Raw genomic sequence first — 22,319 nt, 5'->3', positions numbered from 1 at the left:
AAAACAAAGATAATATCATGCTTACATCTGTATAAACAAAATCATTTACGACTATGTCTGCTGTGATATAAAACAACTATATCATTCATGTTTATGTGCAATTGGTCGTTTATAAGTTGTAAACAGTGACACGCGAAGAAAGGTGTTTTTCCGCTCGGACTCCCCTGTACTATATAATTTGAAGATCAAAATGGCTTCCGGTAAGAGGCCCGAACACCAAGCTCCTCCAGAAATTGTAAGTTTTAATTGATTTATAATCGTATATTGTGGATTATTTAACATTTACTTTTTGATAGTTTAATTCTTGTTTTTTCTTCTGAATTTTGTAGTTCTACGATGAAGTTGAAGCCAGAAAATACACGTCGAAGTGAGTATTAACGTCAACAGCTGATGAAAACAGTAAACACGTGCCTTGTTGTATTACACAACTCCTCCCGTCAGAGGGGAAATTTAAACTTCTCTTGTGATAAGTACTAGTATTTAGTGTACACTTACTCCGATAATATTGAATTATGGGCAGTGAATGGCCGGGGTGCTAAGCCATCAATGAACTGAAATTATGAAAACAAAAATCCTGTAAATGAAGAAACATTGAATAGGCTGTTTCCATCTGTATTGAGCCTATACCAGTAGACCTTTAAAAAAGTATGAGGTTTATGATTTGTAAGGTCATCAAATTCATCAAGGATTGGACTTTGCTGAAAATTGTGAAAATTTTCAATTTAATCAGGGAAAATACAATGCTGTAATGTGTCTATTTTTAAAATTTATAAACATTGGTTTGAATTGTTATCAGTAATATGGTTATAGCAATAGTGTGTGCTTGATGTGTGTGTTGTCGATTTTGACGACAAGTGTCTGGATTGTAATTATAAAAAATGAATCGCGTTGTACACAACAGATTTATTTACACATCTACAATGCTACAAACTGTTAACTATGCAATGTTCATAAATTTACTAACCCAACAAACCCATTTCTTTCATTTTATAAATTTCATTTCTTCGTTGATTGGCTGGTTTGATTCAACTGCCATTGAAATGTGTCAATATTCATAAAAAAGAAAGGAATGGGTTTGTTGTGTTGATAGTAATAAAGTTAGAAATCAAATATAGAATTGCATGTGAACACTGAAGACAACATTTTTGTTAAAAATTCTGCTGTAATTACTGCATCATCTTCTGAATGAATCCAAAACATTACCAGCACTTCGAAAATTTCACTGTATTTTTCCCACAGTTCCCGTATGATTGAAATTCAAGAACAGATGTCTGAAAGAGCCATCGAGTTATTGGCTTTACCTGAAGACACTCCCTGTCTTATACTGGATTTGGGGTCAGTGGATGTACTAATAATAATACTAGTAATATGAGGTTATTACGAGGATACCTCAAAATATGCAGACAGTACAGCGAAAGTATCGACTAACCCGCAGCGGAGGTCGATGCGACAGCGTACTGTCTGAGTGCATACTTTGAGGTATCCTCGTAATAACCTTATTATATACATCTTTTCCTTCCAAGGATACATCATGGGAATGCCGATCGAAATTCAAAACACTTTAAACAGAATCAACAAACTTCTTTGTGTGGAGTCAGGTCAAACCCTGGTGGCAGCCATGTTTGTTTTTATTATTAGAGGACGCTTATGCACGTAATAATTCCATATTTGCAATTCGCATTTCCTTATATGGTAGAATGAAAATATCGCAAAATTACGGCATGCTGTAACTTATGGCGTTACGGTGACAGATGTATAATACTAATTGTTATTACATTGCAATGAAAACTAATAATATGACCACTAGAAAGTATTACGGTATATAGCGTTTGTTTTATATGATAATCTAAAGGATTAAAGAGTGGTGGTCGCATGTTCGAATTTCATGTAAACAAACAATGTATTTTACATGCGTTGTGTACGTTGCAGTTAGGATCATCTGTGCACGCTGTTCTCATTTGATCTGTTTCCATAGTTCTCTTTTTAGTAATCTTTTATCATCACATACCGTTATTGCTGAAATTATGTATTAAAGTCCAACAAATACTGTGAAATACTTTATTTTTGCTGGAAAGGCTTTTTGGGCGTTTTGTATGGAATTTATTTTCACTGATTTTTGATGAGTTTAATGTGAAATATAGAAAAAAAAGTATATTCGCTGGATTTTATTTTCACGAAATCATCCCTTCAGCGAAAATAGCGAAAAATAAATTGCAAGCAAAAATAAAGTATTCTACAGTAATATCAAATGGCCACCAACATTGGGGTTAGGTATTATAATTTTATTTATGGTACATGTATCTCAGTCGATATACACCGTTTACTGGAGTGTATTGAATTTGCATGAAAGTGAAGGCATGAAGAAATTGAATTACGTTTACTGAATTAGATTACTGAAACATATTAACACAACATGTTTAACATTTATTTTTGTAACGATTGTTGTTGTTTCTGTTACAGTTGTGGTTCAGGTCTTAGTGGGGAAAGTTTAACTGAACAAGGTCATATATGGATGGGTATAGATATAAGTAGTCACATGCTTGGTGAGTGGAATTCCTGGTATTCTGAGAACGTTGTGAGACTCATAACATAACATAATATGAAAATATGCATCAAAATATATTTGTAAAATAAACTACTAGTAGATATTTTCTTCACTGAATATGAATCTGTTGTCTCGAATCCGAACTTGACGAAATTGCAATCTGAATCAAAATGCTAAATTTAGCAGCGTTTTGAGAGAATGGAGGCTATTACAATTGACTGATAGAGGGAGACAAATTTTCTGATGTTAAAAGTGATAGAGTTTTTAGACATTTCATCTGATAATGAAGTTTCATCTACTGCAAAATTTTTGATTGCATAAATACTTTTGATGTTTTTCAGATATTGCATTAGAAAGAGAAGTTGAAGGTGATGTGTTTTTGTCTGATATGGGACAAGGAATGTTTTTCAGACCAGGCACGTTTGATGGTGCTATGAGGTAAAATTATTCTTTCATCTGTTGAGGATCATTAAACTGAGTATCATGTTGACATTGCTAATTTCTCATTTTTATGTGAAGCTAATGTAAGATAATAACTGTATGCTACATTTTTTTTTCAGTATTTCTGCTTTACAGTGGCTTTGCAATGCAGATAAAAAGTCCCACAGTCCTCCCAAAAGGTTGTATAGATTCTTTAGCACGCTTTATAGCTCTTTGGTAAGTCTTTTTTTTTTAAATATGTTATATATATATATATATATTTTTATAAATGTTATTTCTCACTTTGCCACAGAAACCATATTTTGTATTTGAGCCTAAGCGACAGGGCTGTGTAACTATTTTGTAACTATTCCCCCAAAGTTGCCCTCATTCAGTTTCAGTTCGTGGTACACTCACTCAAAATAGGGGTCAATCCTTTTTGCTTTTCAATCCATGTTAGATTCTGAACTTTGGTCTGTCAATCATGAGTCCCATGCAACCATTTCTTTAATGGTGGGTGCTGTTCAAGTTATACACATGTGAAAGTTACGCAAAAGCTTGTACAGTGGTTAACATGCCCTTTTTAGGAAGGTTGTGGGTAATTGATTCTCCGCATAAACATTATAAAAGTACCTGTCTTCCATACATGCACTATTAGGTTTACGAGTCTGCTTCGCACATACACTTGTAATAATCACCAAAAACAAAAACACAGTAGTGGCTTAAATATCTGGAAATGTCACCTAGCACAAAAAATATTTAAAAAAGCAAAGAAAAAAAAAGTCATGTGTGAATAACCAATGACCACATAGATAGAAGGTTTAGGTATGTACGGTGTGTTTTTTGTGGTCTTCCAATAAATGCTGTTGAAAACTAGTTCATTCCATTGTGTTCTGTATTTACTTTCAGAAAAGGGGCAGCAGGGCAGTCTTTCAGTTTTATCCTGAGAATTCAAGTCAGATAGAAATGATTACAACACAGGCAATGAAAGCAGGATTTGGTGGGGGACTGGTGGTGGATTACCCTAATAGTACAAAAGCTAAAAAGTAAGTTAAATGTGTATCCATTATTATTTGAATTGTACAAAAACATACACAATTGGTCATTTTTACAGATTGAAAAAAAAAAAACAACCACAAAAATAACAGTATCTCCATTGTCTGTCTATAGGATGTTTTTATGTTTGTTTGCTGGTGGGTCAACAACTCAACAAACGCTGCCAAAGGTAAAATGCTTTTTATCGCCCAAAATGATAATGATATAAGGGGGTGATATGTCTGTCTAAAAACAGGAATTTTAATTCGCAAAAGTTGTGCACAAAATAAAAACAAAAAAAGTAGAAAATTAGCAAAAATTCTGTGTTGCGGATAAGACAGTGAACTAACAGCTTTACCATGTCTTATAGTATACATTATATCAGATTATAAGTACAGTATTGTTGGCAAGAATAAATAAATAAAAACACTTGCATGTTTTGGTAAAATTGCATTTCACATCAGAAGAGATAGTGCTGCATGCTGTTCGTGTAGACAACTAATGTGTAAAATTGAATATATAATGATATAAAAAGCCCATCACATTTGACCATCACAGTTTTAAATGTTTAATTATTATTTACACAGGGTTTAGGTACAGATACAAAAATGTTTCCAAGTCAAGTATCATACAGTGAATCCAGGGGAAATGGAAAAAGGAAACGAGAAAGAAAATCGGTCAAAAAATCTAGAGACTGGATTTTAGAGAAAAAAGAAAGGAGGCGTAGACAAGGAAGGTGAGGAGAAAATTTTTTTTTAATTTCATTTTTTACAAAGTTTGTGGATATAACATAATTGTGTTGAAAATCATATCATGAGAAGACATTTGAAAAATTGTAATATTTGCATTCTGCAATATTGGCATCAAATCCATACATGTTTGAGTCCAATACCTTTCAATATATCTGAAAGATATCTTCAAATTTGGAGAAAAAGTATCAGTTCAATAGAAATATGCATATTCATTTCCGCAACTCGCTGGTGAAAAATGTTGCCCATCAAAAATAATTGAATGAAATTTTGTCAGAAATGAAAAAAAACAGAAATGAAATGAAGTATGGGGCAACAAATACATTTCAGTCTTTCACAAAAATTAGATCTAGGGGTGAACAAAAGAGGTCACTCTTTAAATGCATATTATTATTGCAATCAAAGAAATCCCATTCCCATGAAAAACTAGTCATTAGATAGTTTGTGATGAAGATAAATCTTTGTCACAAGATCAACAAAATCTTTTTTTTTTTTGAATTTAAACCAATTGAAAGAAAGCAAATTTGTTGACCAAAATTTGTGATTTTAACATAAAATACATGTTTATTTTTTGCAGGGATGTTAGACCAGATTCCAAGTTCACAGGAAGAAGAAGAACCGGAAAGTTCTAAATTTACATTCGACTTCTTATTTACAAAATTTAGTCAATAGTGTATGACCAAAAAAAACCAATAAAATATTTAAATAAAACATCTATAAATGAGTATATATGAGTTGTACTCTGTGGGTATCTGTTCAAACAATACCGGTATTTCAAGAACCATATGAATACTTAATGGAAGTTTTCAATGTCTCTGCTCTCAATCAATCGAAACATACAATCTCTAACTCTGATGCAAAAACTATTAAAGCACTGAACCACACGCCAAGGTACATTATGACCAGAAGATAATGAATGATAGTCAGGTCCGTTTTTTTAATAGTTTTGCCGCGACTTTTAATATTGCAGGAGTTTGCACATAAATATAAATACTTGTATTAGGTAGGCATCCTTCTGTCTCGAGAGACGATGGGTTTGACATAAATTTAAAGATTCTGCTGAATCCGTACCACCAGCTTTTGGCACAAAATTTCATTTCATTTATTTAATGTCTCTATCTTCTTGTATGGGTTACAAATTACTTCAATATGAGAACTTCTAGCAAACCAACAGGTACATAAATTTGTTAATAGTAGTCGTCGTCGTCTGGAGGTAGTTCTAACAGTGCAGCTTCCTGGAAGTGAAACAAAAAATGATGGATCAGATCAAGGAGCAAATGGATCAGGTCAGAAAGAAAAAGGGTCAGAAAATAGATCAGATAAAGAAGAAAATGATAGGGGTCTGGAAATAATGGATTGGCTCAGGAGGAAAATGGTTCGGGTCAGGAAGAAAATGGATCTGATCAGGAAGAAAATGGATCAAAACGGGAAGTGTATGACAACTTTTTATTTGCTACAAAATGAGTGTGTTCACTGATGTCAGGTAACCAAGACAATTGTACCAAACAAAGTGGCCATCTTTGTAGACAAGTTCTTGTGCACTTCATACTGGTACTATCTGTTTCACAATTTAATTCAGGAAGGCTGTCAATGGATGACTCATGGTCATTTTTTGTTGAACAATTGCTGTTCTAGAGCCATATCTTCTATCTTGACTGATTGAAATTACCTACATTATATATCATGTCAAGTTCTAATTCAAAATGGCTGACTATTTTCAGTTTCGTTTTCAATTGCACGTTTTGTCAGTTTCATGATTTGTTAAATCGGGGTATTAGAAATCAGTAGATTGGAAAAACAAAATTCTACCATGACAAATTCAAGAAAAAACAATATATATATTGTCAGAGAAAAGTTAAAAACAATTTGCAGCAATGCCATCCTGAAAAAAATAATGGAGTTCAAACTCAATCAATGATTGCTAATGGTCATCCCTAACAATATATTATGGTAGGAGTTTTTTTATTTGTTTCTCGAAATGTCCAAGCCCTCATTGCGACCTCGTCTTCCCACAACTAAAAATGTTCATGTACCTGAGATTCTCTTTCGAACTGCCGGAGTCGTGCCTCATCAATAACAACTTCGGGAGGTGTAATAGCAGGCTGACTAAGCAACTCTAGATGCGAATCACCAGCCAGTTTTTTTAAACACCAGACAAATGGCTTTTCATAGTTGTAGTTACTTTTGGCACTGATGTCATAATACTGCAAATAAAAAAACAAAACATTAAAAGCTTGGTGAAGTGCCTGCACCATACATTTTAATCTGTTTTTGGCATATCCTTATGTTTAAAAGTTTTGTCTTTTATTGTGAAAAATGTTGTCAGTATATGTTACTTCAGAGATGCACAAGGGGTTATTACCAAATATAATCCCTTTCCTTTGTAACCATGGCAACAATGAACATGCTTTTACCATATATTTTAAAACAACAAAGTTATACCTGCAAGTTTTTCTTTCTGTGAAACGTAATATGCTTAGCATGGACTTTGCGGTCTTTTACGTCAACTTTATTTCCACAGAGGACGATAGGTATATTTTCACAGACACGGGCCAAGTCTCGATGCCAGTTTGGCACATTTTTGTACGTTACCCTAGAAGTTACATCGAACATGATGATGGCACAGTGAGCTGAAAGAAGAATGTATGTAAGATATATTTGAGAACTATTATTTTAAATTTTTTTTTAAATTTTCTGGCACATTCAATTTCTGCGATATTTTCCAAATGCTTAATCAAAGTAAGGGAGGGGCCTTGACAAAAATTTAGCAAAATTGAGACATTTTGTACAAATTGACAACAAAAACACTGCCACTTAACATACGTGTTACCTATGGCACCATTACTGAACATGTGTGACATAGCTACGACAACAATATTCAACACAGCATGTGACCCATGACAACACTACTCAACAAAGCATGTGATCATATGGAAGCATATTCACAGTATGTGACCTTTAGTATGATTCATGACAACAATACTAAACATAGTATGTAATATCCATGGCAACACGTCCTATAAACATACCATTTCCATGACAATCTGGACATTAATACAGTATTACAACAGCGCACAACATGTATGTCACTATGGAAACACTACAAATGCTATGTTGCTGCCTATGGTAACACCAAACAACATAGAATGTGCAAGACTTACCACCAATATAATAACCATCTCGAAGTGCACCAAACTTTTCCTGCCCAGCAGTGTCCCAGACATTGAAACGAATTAATCCACGTGTTGTGTAAAAGTTCATCATGTGAACCTCTGCACCGATTGTTGCTGCAAAAGATGAATCATTTTTTAAAAATGACTAGTAGCTTCCCAATGATTGGCTTTCGCGATGTTTGGCAGAAACTTGTCTTTTCATCGGAGTTGAGAATCTAATGTATGTGCCATTAACAACCGGTGTTAATCTGGGAATACCATGTAGAATTAAAATGATAAAAAGTATACAAGATATGTAATTATATGCATAAATGATACACAATAATGAGAATTAGTGTTATTTACGAAAATATTTGTTCACGATTTTATAAACTGGCATGGGAATTCCCACCACCAATGCAAATTCACATAATTCTGTTTACTTTGTATGTGTACTATGATTGCATATTTTAATACATACACACTCAAAATATTTATCATATAATCTGGACAACAGAAAGCATTATTTTTCCATGCCATGAGACATATTCCCTACCTGTGTAACTTAATATTTTTATGGTAGTAAAAATGCATATATGTTAACTGGGATGTAATATATCTTAGCTAGGTTTTAGTGCATCCTTTCATATTACTTGACAATAGTCTGCAAATATTTTGTAACCTATAAAATTGGAATACGTTAACTGGGATGTAACAGAAGTAAGTGAAAGTTACATCCCAGTAAGTAAAAGAACTAATGTTTCGTTGCATCTTGTATTTAATTGACCGTAAAAGGGCTGGAGGAGACAACTTCACACTTACTGTCCGTCTATTACTGAGATACAGCCGCCTAACTAAGGTGTTGATGGGGCGTCAAATCGTGACTTTACATACTTCTTGGCCGGTCCTTTGATATAGCTCTATAAAATTCACTACAATGGGTTGAACTCATGTGGGCATGGAAACTATGATATTTTTCAATAAAGAAAACTTACTACGAACACATTTTTGTGTATGTGCTATTTATCCGTTTTCAAATTATTGATCTGCCCCTCACAAACCCCGATATGTCACGTTTTTCGCTTGGATCCAAACACCCGCGATTTAGCGAGGGGTCACTGTATCACTAATGTGCTGCAATCGCCCAATCATCCGTTCTTGGGGTGATATATTATTGATTAAGCCCAGCGGTAATATAGCTTATTTATTAGACTGATTAGAGGCGCCAGGGAAGCAAAATTTGGGACGACAATTAATATAACCAAGAAGTGAAAGACTACTTACCGCAGCAATAGTTACAGTGACTGAGACCCCAATCATATTTTAATTTTAGTAAGCAAGGGTAAACCCCGTGTTTATGCTATGAGAAAGTGCAGATCTTGAACATACTTTATTGCAAAAAAATGTTTTGATTGCCTAGCATGGCAAACGCAATTTAATGCAGTGAATTTCCCCGTCTAATGTTTGAATGTTGTAGTTCAATATGACACTACAAAGGCCAAAAGCATTCCGGTTTAGTTGAAAGATTTTCCGAATTTACTCTGCGATAGCTATGTGAATTTGAACCAAAATGTTATCTGCATGACTCAGTGACAGCCACTGAAACGTAATTGAAGGCAAATGAACAGTAAAACAAAAAAGACTTTTTCGAGTCCTGGCGTATAATGGGGGCATATACCATTGTTGACTCTTGAGGGAAATGGAAATCAGTTGATTTGAGAGTGTCACAATTAGAGAGGGAACAAATCGTTTTTATGCTACGAAAAAATGAAGACCTTGAACGTACTTTTTGGACTTTAGTACAACGTCATTTTTGTTTGATTACCTAACGTTTTTAGGTTCATGTGCTACAAGTTACAGAGCTCATACCTAAGCGGCCTTCCCTCTGCAAATAATGAAGCAAGGGCATTTTCTATGTCGAAACCGCGAAACTCTCCCTTTTTACACAAACTGGAAAGTTTGAATTACTAAACTAAGTACAGGACGACGAAGATGAAATATCCAAGAACCAACACATACCAAAAATTATATCTTAAAAGTGAATATTCGTGGTGTATTTTAAGTCTAACGGGACCGGCAATTTGTTAGTACTCTATGTGGCTGCCGCCCTCTATTGGCAGATTTGAAATGTTCTTTCTTAGAATGTTGGAAGAGCCTCGTGAAACAAACAGATCGAATAGCTTCACCTTCGCGGTGGTGTGCCATTACGCATAGAAAATAGTTCTTTTTTGTTTCATGAATGTTATGCATTTGTAGACTCCTTGTTGTGTTTGGGGTCTTTTATTGATAGTAATAATTATTTTGTGTTGTATTTTGAATACTTTTACTCATTACTTATTTGATCTTTCTAAGTGACTTGCCCTATTGTATCCATTCGCCTTTTTGCCGTTTGTTGATACATACTAGACATGAAAGCTGTTTTCTGTTATGTCACTGTGAATTTCGGATACTTTCGATTATCCCAAGGCTTTACAGGTCGCCAATGAGGTAACTATGTGCTCATAATGTATCCGTTGCATTTACACTATTTTTGCCTTCTTTTTGTTCAAGATTTATCTTGTTATCAAGTATTTTAGATGTTTTGAGTAGATCGGAAAAACGATCATTTGTTACTATTATTCGACATTCTTAGCATATCGTTACTATAAATGTAATTGTGTTGCTACGTTATTGTTATTTGAATTTATCTGTATTTTTCAGTTTTTACGGAGCTTAAGATTGTGAATACGATGTTCATGAATGTGCTTGGTCTTACATTACGGATCGTTCGCTGTATAGTGTTAAGCAGACCTGCACTGTTGCTTGAATAAATCACATCTCCAGTATACGAAACTCTTGTAGACTTGTCACTTTAAAGTAAAGCTCTTGGTGATACAGTTAAAACTCAGATCTTTGTGGCGTGTCTCCAAGCTGTGTTGAAGACGTTTGATGCCTTTCCAGGAAACCCCACTGTAGTTATTCACTGGTGCTGTGCATTACTGCTGTTCAAGTCAACATTAAGCTGAAGTTGTCAAGAGCAGATGAATTCAAGACCGATGTTGGAAAGCTGGTAATTGCCTGAACATTCCATAAAGAACATACATACAATAGCTGACAGTGTTGTGCGAAAAACTGAACATTTAATTCGAACACTATATAATCCATTCTGATTGAATTTATATTTGATATTTTATTTATTTGTTTGCATGCTTTTTAATGGTTGCTGTATGTACGGTTACATTTGTGCACATATTGAACCTCGCCAATAATTTATCCTAATTTTGTCACAGTGGCATAATTTTTCACACATGTATTTACTGCTGTCATACTCCCTGCTGCACAACTATGAGTCTGCATTGTTTAATCTTGTAGTTTTCACATTGTTTAGATTTACCTGTTTGTGGTTGTGAGACTTTCTCTGAGCTTATTGACACGGACATTTTTTTTTTAAGAGTGTAGGTAGTTTTACACACTCCTTCCATTTTCATTTGTGACAATCACAAAAACGTTGACGTGTGTTATCGTGACAATGGATTGTGATACAGTGCCCTCAACGTCGGATATTGAAGGTAAGCGAGAAGAGGCAGTGTTGGTTGGTACAGATCAGGCTAATAGTAAAGGTAAGACTGAATCTGAGTCTTTATTAAGTTTACGTAGATCAGAGAGAGTACCTAAGCTCACTGAGAAGGCGAGAGAAGGTAAGTTACAAGATCTTGAAAATTTATTTCGGCAAACCCATGATCGGCTGTTGTCGCGTGTTCCGCATCGTGAGCGATTGATGGATGAATCAATTGAATCGCTCAACACACTGATTGACGTGATAGAGGAAGAGCGCAATAAAATTATTAAAATACATAATCAAATTAGAGATCTGTCAAGCACTCCACGAAAAGATATTTTGATGGCCATTGATCGAGTAAATGCCTATGTGGATCAGACAGTTCTTCGTGCACAACGTGTAATAAAACGGGCTGAAATTTCGAGTATGGTGTCCATTGGTTCTCTGTGGTCATCTAGTTCTAAATCAGTCATTTCACATTGCTCACGGTCTTCTAAGCACTCAAAAGAAACAAATTCATCATCATTACGCAGGGCTTCCGCTGTTAAAGCAGCTGCCCTTCAAGCTGAGTTGGAAGCCAGAGAAGAAGAGGCTATTCAAGAGGAGGAGTTAAAGGTACTAGAGCTTGAGGAGAGTAAGCGAAGGGTTGCAGCTGAAGCAGAAATGCAGCGCAGGTTAAGAGAGCTCGATAGACAAAAAGTAGTAATAGAGCTTCGTATTGAAAAGGCCAAGTTAGCTGTATATGAAAGGGAAGATTTATTTGAAAATTTTCCAGTTAAAAGAGAACCCAAGTTAATGCCACCTGCGATGGTAGATACACATAGTACAGGAACACCAATGGTGATAATGGAGCCACATAGCCCTCCTGTAGTTGAACAATCAAATAATGATAAACACAAATGCCAACCAGTATTATCTCAGGAGTATTGCCCAACTACAGCGCAGAATGACCTTAGAGCACTGACTGAGAGCTTGAAAGCATCAGTGTCACTGAGTCGACTACCAGCACCAGAACCGTTGGTATTCACAGGAGACCCATTAGCATATCCAGATTGGATTACTTCATTTTCTACTTTAATCGAATCACGTGGTATCCCGCCTGTTGAAAGGATTTATTACCTGAAAAGGTACTTAGGTGGCTCTGCCAGAGAAGCGGTAGAGGGATGCTTTCTACTCAGAAGTGAAAGTGCATATGATGAAGCCAAAGCCACTCTTGAAGAAAGATATGGAAATTCTTTCACATTGACCGAGGCCTTCAGAGATAAGATTGACTCATGGCCAAAGATTTCTGGCAAAGATTCCAAAGCCTTGCGACGGTTTGCTGACTTTCTAAAGCAGTGTCTCATAGCCATGAGAGTCACAACAGGTATGGAAGTGTTAAATGATGTTCGAGAAAATAGAAAAATGCTTCAGAAACTACCAGATTGGCTTATAAATAGATGGAGTCGTATTGTTGCAAAGACAAAGAAATGCACAGGTATATACCCCTCATTTAAATCATTTGTTTCTTTCCTGCAGGAGGAAGCAGAAATTGCATGTGACCCGTGCACTTCTGTGGAATCTCTGAAATCTACCCTGCAGAAAGACAGAGATACATCTCAACGCTACACACCCAGAAACGGCAGGCCTGGAGGTCGCACTCTATCAACCATAGCAAAGCCAGAAAAAGATGACCAGTCCTGTATTTTCTGTAAGAAGGGTGGACATAGTATTCAAGAATGCTATACTTTTACAGCTAAGACTATGTCAGAGAAACAAGATTTCATCAAAAAGGGTGGTTATTGTTTTGGTTGTCTGCATTCTGGTCATGTGTCTAGGAAATGTCCAAATCGAAGTATATGCAAGAAGTGCAGTAAGAAACATCCCACTAGCTTGCATAGTGAAGAAAGAATAAACATAACCAAAGTACCAAGATCATCTCACAGTGAAACTACGGAACCCAACAGAACAATAGATCAAGATCTCAAAGAAAGGACCAATATACATGTGAAAGATGCTGGTTGTCATGGCATAGTTCGCAAGCGTGACAAATCACTTTCATCCATGATTGTGCCTGTATGGATCTCCAGCAAGAAGATCCTAGTGAAGAGATGTTAGTATATGCACTACTTGATACACAGTCTGATACTACATTTGTATTGAATCATGCAGCAGAGCAGCTCAAAACAAAGTCAGATCCAGTTAGTCTTCGTTTAACAACCATGACTTCAAGTGATCGTGTTATTCCCTGCAGAAAGTATCCCAATCTCAGTGTTCGTGGATTTGATTCTGATGTAATGGTTACACTACCAACTGCATACTCGTTAGAGTACATTCCAGTCAACAAATCGCATATACCAACTCCTGAGATTACAGAAAAATGGCCTCATCTCCACCAAATCGCTCATAGGATACATCCCATACAGAAGTGTGAAGTAGGTCTATTAATCGGTTATGATTGTCCCCAAGCCATTGCACCTCGTAACTGCATCACAGGAGTGGGAAATCAACCATTCGCCATAGAAACAGACCTGGGATGGAGCATAGTTGGGCAGATGACACAGGCAGAAGAGAGTGAAAATATTTTCGGTGTTTCCCATAGAATACTTACCAAGGTAATACCAGACAACTTGGTACTCAGCATTAATAGTACTGGGGATGCACATAACTCTTATGAAAAGCAGTATACACCATCAGAGATTTGCTATGCTTTCAAGACTTCAACAAAAGAACAGATTGTCAGTCCTTTGGATGTAGTGAAATTACTTGAATCTGATTTTAATGAAACCAGAACTGATGATGTGTTTATGTCTCAGGAAGATTTCCGGTTCATGAAGATTATTGAGAATGGTATTCACAAAGGAGATGATGGGCTTTATACGATGCCACTCCCGTTTAAACATGATAAACCTAAATTGCCAGACAACAAGATTATGGCAGAGAATCGCTTGCAGTACCTTCGGCGTCGATTTAAGAGTGATCCTAAGTACTTAAATGACTATAAAGTGTTCATGCAGAGCATCATTTCAGCGGGCGATGCAGAATTAGTTGAGAAACAAGAAGAAGAAGTTGGACATGTCTGGTACATACCTCACCATGGAGTCTACCACCCCAAAAAACCTGGTAAAATACGTGTTGTATTTGACTGTAGTGCCAGATACAAAGGAACAAGCCTAAATGACCATTTATTGCAAGGTCCAGACCAAATAAATTCTCTTGTTGGTGTTCTTTGTCGCTTCCGGAAGGAGAAGATTGCTATCATGTGTGATATCGAGAGAATGTTCCATAGATTCAGAGTAGCAGAGCAGGATAGAGATTTTCTTCGATTTCTTTGGTGGAAGAATGACGATATAGATTCTGACCCAGTTGTATACAAGATGAGAGTACATCTCTTTGGTGCAGTGTCTTCACCGGGGTGTGCGAATTATGGTCTTAAACGTATAGCTAAAGATAATCAACAGTATGGTAGTGATGTAGTCTACTTCGTTAACAGGAATTTTTATGTAGATGATGGCCTGCAAAGTGTTGAATCAGTGTCTAAAGCTGTTAAACTCATTCAAGATGTTCGTGATCTTTGTGCAGAAGGGAATCTTCGTCTGCACAAATTTGTTTCCAATAGCAGGGATATTATGGAATCGATACCTATCTCAGAGCAAGCACAAGGCATCAAGGACTTAGATCTTTCTTCCAGTGACCTACCAGTAGAAAGAGCCCTCGGTGTTGAATGGTGTGGAGAATCAGATTCCTTTCAGTTCAGACCAGCCATTAGAAATCATTCCCCTACACGTCGTGGTATCCTGTCAACTGTGGCTTCGATATTTGATCCACTTGGATTTCTTGCACCACTTGTCTTGTGTGGTAAATGTATTTTACAGGAGATGTGCAAGAAGGGTATGGAATGGGATGAACCCCTACCAGATAATCTTAGTACAAAATGGGAATCATGGCTTTCTGAAATTCCTAAGTTGGCTGATCTTAAAATCAGGAGATGCTACAAACCAGAAGGTTTTGAAGACTTGAAGAAAGTTGAGCTGCACCATTTTTCAGATGCTAGTCTTACAGGATATGGACAATGTTTCTATCTGAGATTAGTTGATGTTCATAGTAACATACATTGCTCCCTTGTCTTAGGAAAAGCAAGAGTCACTCCTCTGAAACCAGTGACTGTTCCCAGGTTGGAACTTCAAGCTGCAGTTACTTCCATTAAAGTCAGCAACTTCCTAAACAAAGAATTAGACTATGAAAACATAGACAATTTCTACTGGACAGACTCAAAGGTAGTACTTGGTTATATTGGAAATGAAGCACGTCGCTTCCATATATATGTGGCAAATCGCATACAGAGAATTAAAGATGCTTCTGTAGCTGAGCAATGGCACTACATTCCCAGTGCAGAAAACCCTGCAGATCATGCATCCCGTGGCCTAGATGTGGCAGGCTTGCAGAAGTCAAACTGGTTCACCGGTCCAGCCTTTTTATGGAATGAAGAACTACCATCTTTTGGCAATATGAACATAGATCTACAAGAAGATGATCCGGAACTGAAAACTGCAAAGGTGTTGGCTACTACCGTAGTTACTTCATCAATGCTGCATCATTTGGAGTGCTTCTCAGACTGGTCCAAAGCAGTGACTGCAATTGCTGTATTACATCAACACATTTCCAGGAAGCTTAGGCAGACTACTATTTCACCACAAGAAGCTAGACAGAAAGCAGTGATGACCATCATAAAGTGGGCACAACAAGATGCATTCGCTGAAGAAATAGAAGACTTAAATCGTCATGCCAATTCAAACGATGTATTATCTGTGAAAAGAAACAGCTGTCTAATTTCATTAAGTCCTTATTTAGACGATCAACAAGTACTGAGAGTAGGTGGACGATTGAAGAGATCAACCATGCCTGACCATGTTAAACATCCCATTATTCTTCCTAAGAAGAATCATGTGTCGTCTATGATTATTGGATGGTGTCATAGAAAGGTGGCTCACCAAGGCAGAGGAATGACCGTGAATAGTCTAAGATCAAGTTGATTTTGGATTCTGAACTGTAGTTCAGCAGTTGCATCGTACATATTCAGATGTGTCCTGTGTCGAAAACTTAGAGGAAAGGCCAACACACAAAGAATGGCAGATCTTCCCAAGGATCGTTTAGAGCCAGCTCCACCATTCACATACTGTGGAATGGATTGTTTCGGCCCATTCATCATTAAGGAACGTCGATGTAAAGTGAAACGATATGGTGTAATTTTTACTTGTTTGGCCCTTTGTGCTGTTCACATAGAAACTATAGAAGAAATGTCTACTGATGCATTCATTAATAGCTTACGTTCATTCATTGCTATCAGAGGTCCTGTAAGACATATACGATGTGACAGGGGATCTAACTTCATTGGTGCCAAAAATGAGCTTTATCGTGAAATGCAGGCACTAGATAAAGACACAATCCAAGACACATTGCAGAGTGTTAAATGTGAGTTCATATTCAATTCTCCAGCCTCTAGCCACATGGGAGGTGTCTGGGAACGCCAGATTAGGTCAGTAAGGAACGTGCTTGCAGGAATCCTTGAGCAAGCTAAAGCCAGGCTGAATACTTCGTCTCTCAGAACATTCTTATATGAATCTATGGCCATTGTCAATAGCCGGCCTTTGACAACAGAGCACTTGAATGATCCTATGGGACCGACTCCACTTTCTCCTAATCAGCTCCTGACAATGAAATCTGATGTTGTTGCACCACCTCCAGGTAATTTTGTGAAAGAGGATCTATATGCTCGTAAACGATGGCGCACAGTTCAGTACCTAAGCAATTTATTCTGGACAAGATGGCGAAAGGAGTATTTGATAAATCTCCAGTCCAGGCAGAAATGGCAAAAGACGAAAAGAAACATACAGGTAGGTGACATTGTACTTCTTCAAGAAGAAGACACCATTAGATCTCATTGGAGATTAGCAAAGGTAATAGAAACCATTAATGACAAAGATGGACTTGTACGACGGGTCAAGATTCTTATGGGTGACCCAAACTTAACCAAACGAGGTAAGAGAACAACTAATTGCTCTATTCTAGAGAGACCTATCCATAAACTTGTTCTACTTGTAGAAAACAATTCTGAAGACCACCACCCCTGATGTAGCCCTGATGGGTGGGAGCAGTATAGAGTACACTCGTTATCGTAAGTTTTTTGGTACATGTTGTAGAAAATCATAAATGATTTTGGGTGGGAGTGTGGCTGCCGCCCTCTATTGGCAGATTTGAAATGTTCTTTCTTAGAATGTTGGAAGAGCCTCACGAAACAAACAGATCGAATAGCTTCACCTTCGCGGTGGTGTGCCATTACGCATAGAAAATAGTTCCTTTTTGTTTCATGAATTTTATGCATTTGTAGACTCCTTGTTGTGTTTGGGGTCTTTTATTGATAGTAATAATTATTTTGTGTTGTATTTTGAATACTTTTACTCATTACTTATTTGATCTTTCTAAGTGACTTGCCCTATTGTATCCATTCGCCTTTTTGCCGTTTGTTGATACATACTAGACATGAAAGCTGTTTTCTGTTATGTCACTGTGAATTTCGGATACTTTCGATTATCCCAAGGCTTTACAGGTCGCCAATGAGGTAACTATGTGCTCATAATGTATCCGTTGCATTTACACTATTTTTGCCTTCTTTTTGTTCAAGATTTATCTTGTTATCAAGTATTTTAGATGTTTTGAGTAGATCGGAAAAACGATCATTTGTTACTATTATTCGACATACCTAGCATATCGTTACTATAAATGTAATTGTGTTGCTACGTTATTGTTATTTGAATTTATCTGTATTTTTCAGTTTTTACGGAGCTTAAGATTGTGAATACGATGTTCATGAATGTGCTTGGTCTTACATTACGGATCGTTCGCTGTATAGTGTTAAGCAGACCTGCACTGTTGCTTGAATAAATCACATCTCCAGTATACGAAACTCTTGTAGACTTGTCACTTTAAAGTAAAGCTCTTGGTGATACACTCTAAATATCCAAACATATTTTAGTATAAGGTAGTAATAACAATTATGTAGTACACTTTGCTAGAAATTCAATAAAAAGGAATAATATTCAGAAAATAAATATATGCAACAAAGTAAATGGTACACCAACGGAAAGCTGGAAATACAAATCAGGCTCAAAACTAAGTGAATGCATTTTTTTTACCATCTTACCAGCGTTTATATTGACCAACCCCTTACATACCTATGTATCGTTTTTCGAATTCTCCAGTTAGATGTCGCTTCACAAACGTAGTTTTACCGGTACCTCCATCACCAACCACCACCATCTGAAATGAGACAATCAAGAGTGTTGAGGGACTTTCCATTAATAATTCCAGTTTAGTGTGGGCAAGGCTGAATCACAGTAACTGTGGAATACTTTATTTCGATATTTTCGCTGAAGGAGTAATTCAGTGAAAATAAAATCCAGCGAATATGCTTGTTTTCCTTTATTTTACATTCGACTCACCAAAAATCAGTAAAAATAAATTCCCTTCAAAACACCCAAAATGTCTTTTTAGCGAAAATTAATTCCCGCTAAAATTAAGTATTTTACAGTAGTTCAATCCCTCCTGTTTATAATGCAATTCATATAAAAAAAATCAGACAAGATTCTTTTCTGTGAAACATAATCCCAGTGTTTCTAATAGTCAACCCCAAGAATTTTCTGAGCTCGAGTCTGGAGCTAGATCTTACTGAAGACCAGACTAGTTCTAGACACACAATACATTTGTGAGCTGAAAATCCGAATATATCAGTAGTATTTAATATATTCTTTTTATTGGCCTTCAAACAGGTTCAAACCTAGCCCTGAGTACAGTCCTGTAGGTTGGCTTTCTTCCGCTGATCATTCGGTGTGGGGACCGAATGTGGGGACCGAATGATCAGCGGAAGAAGGCCAACCTACAGGACTGTACTCAGAGCTAGTTCAAACCCAAATAGACTGATAGTCGATAGAAAAGAATTTTATTTTTGTTACGTCAATTGGTACACCTAGAAGCATGGGCGCTTGCAACAGGATTTATGGTTAAGGGGGATAGGCTTGGGTTATATACTAGTATAGAAATAAAGTCCGCCCGTGCCTAGAAGCACAATATCACGCGTGCAAGTTTACGTTACACCCCAAAACGGCATGCGAAAAGCCGTCTATTCAAGTGTACACAGGGAACTAATACAGTAGTGGACGTTGGGGTCGCTTTATAACAACATGTTTTGCATAAAAGTCGTCAGTTGAAACCAGAAATCACTGGTACTGGCAGTTCAATGACACTGTTGGCAGATATGGCACTGATTAAACAACGAAGATGGGACAAGGTATTTGCGTGTGCATCTTCACAAGTCATTTTGGTATTACGTTTACTACTAAGAAAAAAAAACAATCGGTCGAAACCCAGCGATATGAGTAGTTGCAAGACGAACGCTACTTCGGGTTCTAGCTTCTATTCTATTTCTAAAGCTAGTTTCACATATGAAATATTCACACGAGTCAAACTAAAAGTCAGGATATTTTGTGGACTCTCGAATCACGAAAATTGTTGAGATTTACCTACCTTTAATGTGGCCGCTGGTCCTGTGACTGGCTGGATTTCGGAACTCATGATGATGGTAATTCTTGGAGAGTTTGTATTGAGCTGTTACTCGGTGTACGGTAGATATGTATATGTGGTCCAGTTCAAGAAAAACCGGCGTTAACCGGTGTTGATCGTATGCAGGCCAGGCCGTGTTCGTATGTATGGTTTGAACCAGTTCCCGATGTTTCAAATCGATTTTTATGACACGTCTGCTGTGTCTGTAGATTTACATCTGAAACGTGGGGGATCACTGAACATGCTGAAAGGCTACTAGTATATTGAAGGCCGTCGTCGCCTACACTTGTTTACCTTTTGGGTGCGTGTGTAGTGACTAGTTGGCGAAAGTGGTTCGCTGCTGTCGTACAAGTCGTGCAAAAAAAACAACAACAAAGAGCAATGTTGACACCGTAGATTGAGCGCTAGCCAGTGGTTGACAACGTGATGAATGGCGATCTTACCCCAGATTTAGAAACATAAGTAAATTAGGAAAGGAACGTAACGTCGTTGACTGGCAAAGTCGGGACTTCTTTTTTGTTTTACAAAAAAAAAAAAAAATAATAATAATAAATTGTCAATTTAGTATTTTTAAAAGTACTTTAAACAATTAATTATTTCTTTTTGTAAAACAAAAAAGAAATTCCGACTGTGCCAGTCTAGTAACGTCGCTGATTAAACGTTGCTAATTTCGGAAACTGGGAATGGGCTTGTTAGAAAATATAAAGAGAAAAAATCGCACAACAAAGGGCATTGTCCTGATCGAACATTATTCTTTAAAATTCTGAAAAATGTTGGGTAAGGAGTAGACCATTGGAAACTCCATGGGCGATGGCAAAAATATTTTTGTTCCCTTTTTAGTTTTGTGCTATTTTTTTTCAATGATAAACTCGCTTTAGTTTCCTCTGTGTGCATTATTTTGCCCTAAAAAACAGGAGTGCACATTTTGTAATAATAATAATAATAATAGTCTATATTGAATTCGTATCCTAAAAATGGACATAGATCAAAGTACAATAAATCATGGTTGTCATTCCATTACAAAAACAATCAGAAGAAAAAAAAAAGAAGCAACAAACTTGCCCAAAATCGGTTACAAATGCATATTTATAAAGTAAATATAAGGATTAGATATCTGTGAGGCAGCCGTTTTTTTTTTAATTTGCTTTCTCTTAGGTTGAAACATTCATACATGTAAATTGGTAGACATTTTAGCATGACCGCATTCTTTGTGCATAGTATGTTGATGAAGCTTGCATCAGGGTTTTCCTCAGAACACTGTCTAATTGTGTTGAGAAAGATCTATCTTTCATGTTTGTATAGCTATTTTAACAAAAAATGCTCCTCATCTTCAATATCATTAGTAACGCATACAGGACAGCTTCTTCCAGTAATTTTAATTTTATGGTATTTGCCCATTTCAATTTGTAAAACATGTGCTGAATTACTGTCAGTAGATAATTTTCAAGTCCAAATTCAGTTTAATTTTCTTTAAGCATAGATCTTAAAAGTGTCTTAAGGTCTATTTCAGTTGTTAATACCTTTGTCATTGTTTAGAGATTTTCTAGTTTATTTCTAGTTTGTTTCGAGTGCTGTAGTTATATTATTTATCAGGTATTTGTTTTCATTACTTCTATTTTCCCACTCATGTTCCATATTACGGTAATATCTTTGAGAATTTTTTTAATACAATAAACCCAATTTTGCCTGCCTGAGTTATCCATATTGATTGCCAATCTGTATGCTTCATTTATTTCAGGCATATTGCGCAATCTCAACCAATATTTAGACATCTGTCTGGTACCTAGATATCAGGTACCGTCCCTATTCTAATAAGCTAGCACGGTTTGTGGTCCTGCAGTTTACATTGAGCATGTACAAAATGCACTTTTGTATGTAAATCATTTTTTAAGTGCATACAATTTCTGCCATCGAGTTTCTAATGGTCCACCTCCAAGAGGAACTTCGGCTAACCTTGTTGCCGAGCTTTAAAAGGTTTCTGAAAAAAGTTCTGAAGATGTTTTTTCATAAAGACAACAGTTGCACTCTATTAAAGCAGAGGGGGAAAGCGTTCCAAGCAACGATGACATGCTAAAAGGCAAAGCCTTAAACGTAGGCGCTCGTTTGTAAACAATGACACAATGGCCAACTGCGCAGGTTACGACTCCCTCGTTTTAACACAATTTTATTAGCATTTCCACCTTTTTGTTCAGACTTGTAAAACGCCAGTTTTAATTTGCCACTCCCCAATTACAAATATAAACTTTGTAGGTTTTTTTTTAAGTATCCAAAATGAAATTAATATT

The 22,319-nt window shown here is 36.5% G+C and overlaps 2 protein-coding genes across 2 annotated transcripts; one reads left to right on the top strand and one right to left on the bottom strand.

The window, feature by feature from the left end:
• Positions 1-181: 181 nt before the first annotated feature.
• On the top strand, positions 182-5,478 carry LOC100374435 (18S rRNA (guanine-N(7))-methyltransferase-like). Its single transcript, XM_002738418.3, has 10 exons — positions 182-235; positions 330-367; positions 1,240-1,335; positions 2,461-2,543; positions 2,887-2,983; positions 3,106-3,202; positions 3,875-4,011; positions 4,136-4,190; positions 4,588-4,736; positions 5,327-5,478. Exons 1-10 carry the CDS (start codon positions 191-193, stop codon positions 5,379-5,381), a joined length of 852 nt encoding a protein of 283 aa, XP_002738464.1. The 5' UTR covers positions 182-190; the 3' UTR covers positions 5,382-5,478.
• LOC144359188 (GTP-binding nuclear protein ran-1-like) lies at positions 4,738-20,365 on the bottom strand. Its single transcript, XM_078012394.2, has 6 exons — positions 19,999-20,365; positions 18,651-18,735; positions 7,911-8,036; positions 7,192-7,379; positions 6,783-6,953; positions 4,738-5,984 (listed from the first exon to the last, which is right to left on the bottom strand). Exons 1-6 carry the CDS (start codon positions 20,044-20,046, stop codon positions 5,937-5,939), a joined length of 666 nt encoding a protein of 221 aa, XP_077868520.1. The 5' UTR covers positions 20,047-20,365; the 3' UTR covers positions 4,738-5,936.
• Between the last annotated feature and the right edge of the window lie 1,954 nt (positions 20,366-22,319).

The sequence above is a fragment of the Saccoglossus kowalevskii genome, chromosome 16, assembly GCF_978046115.1.
Source record: "Saccoglossus kowalevskii chromosome 16, keSacKowa6.1, whole genome shotgun sequence".
Lineage (NCBI taxonomy): Eukaryota > Metazoa > Hemichordata > Enteropneusta > Harrimaniidae > Saccoglossus > Saccoglossus kowalevskii.
Note: the sequence above shows the minus strand (reverse complement) of the source record. Positions and strands in the feature narration are given on the sequence as shown.

Bases quoted from the DNA above. Each gene is read 5' to 3' on its own strand.
- LOC100374435 (XM_002738418.3), top strand. From the start codon at position 191: ATGGCTTCCGGTAAGAGGCCCGAACACCAAGCTCCTCCAGAAATT. The intron at 4,012-4,135 runs GTAAGTTAAATG...GTCTGTCTATAG, and splicing joins AATAGTACAAAAGCTAAAAA to GATGTTTTTATGTTTGTTTG. The intron at 4,191-4,587 runs GTAAAATGCTTT...TTATTTACACAG, and splicing joins CTCAACAAACGCTGCCAAAG to GGTTTAGGTACAGATACAAA.
- LOC144359188 (XM_078012394.2), bottom strand. From the start codon at position 20,046: ATGAGTTCCGAAATCCAGCCAGTCACAGGACCAGCGGCCACATTAAAG. The intron at 7,380-7,910 runs GTAAGTCTTGCA...TTCTTCTTTCAG, and splicing joins AGATGGTTATTATATTGGTG to CTCACTGTGCCATCATCATG. The intron at 5,985-6,782 runs GTACATGAACAT...TTTCACTTCCAG, and splicing joins AGTTCGAAAGAGAATCTCAG to GAAGCTGCACTGTTAGAACT.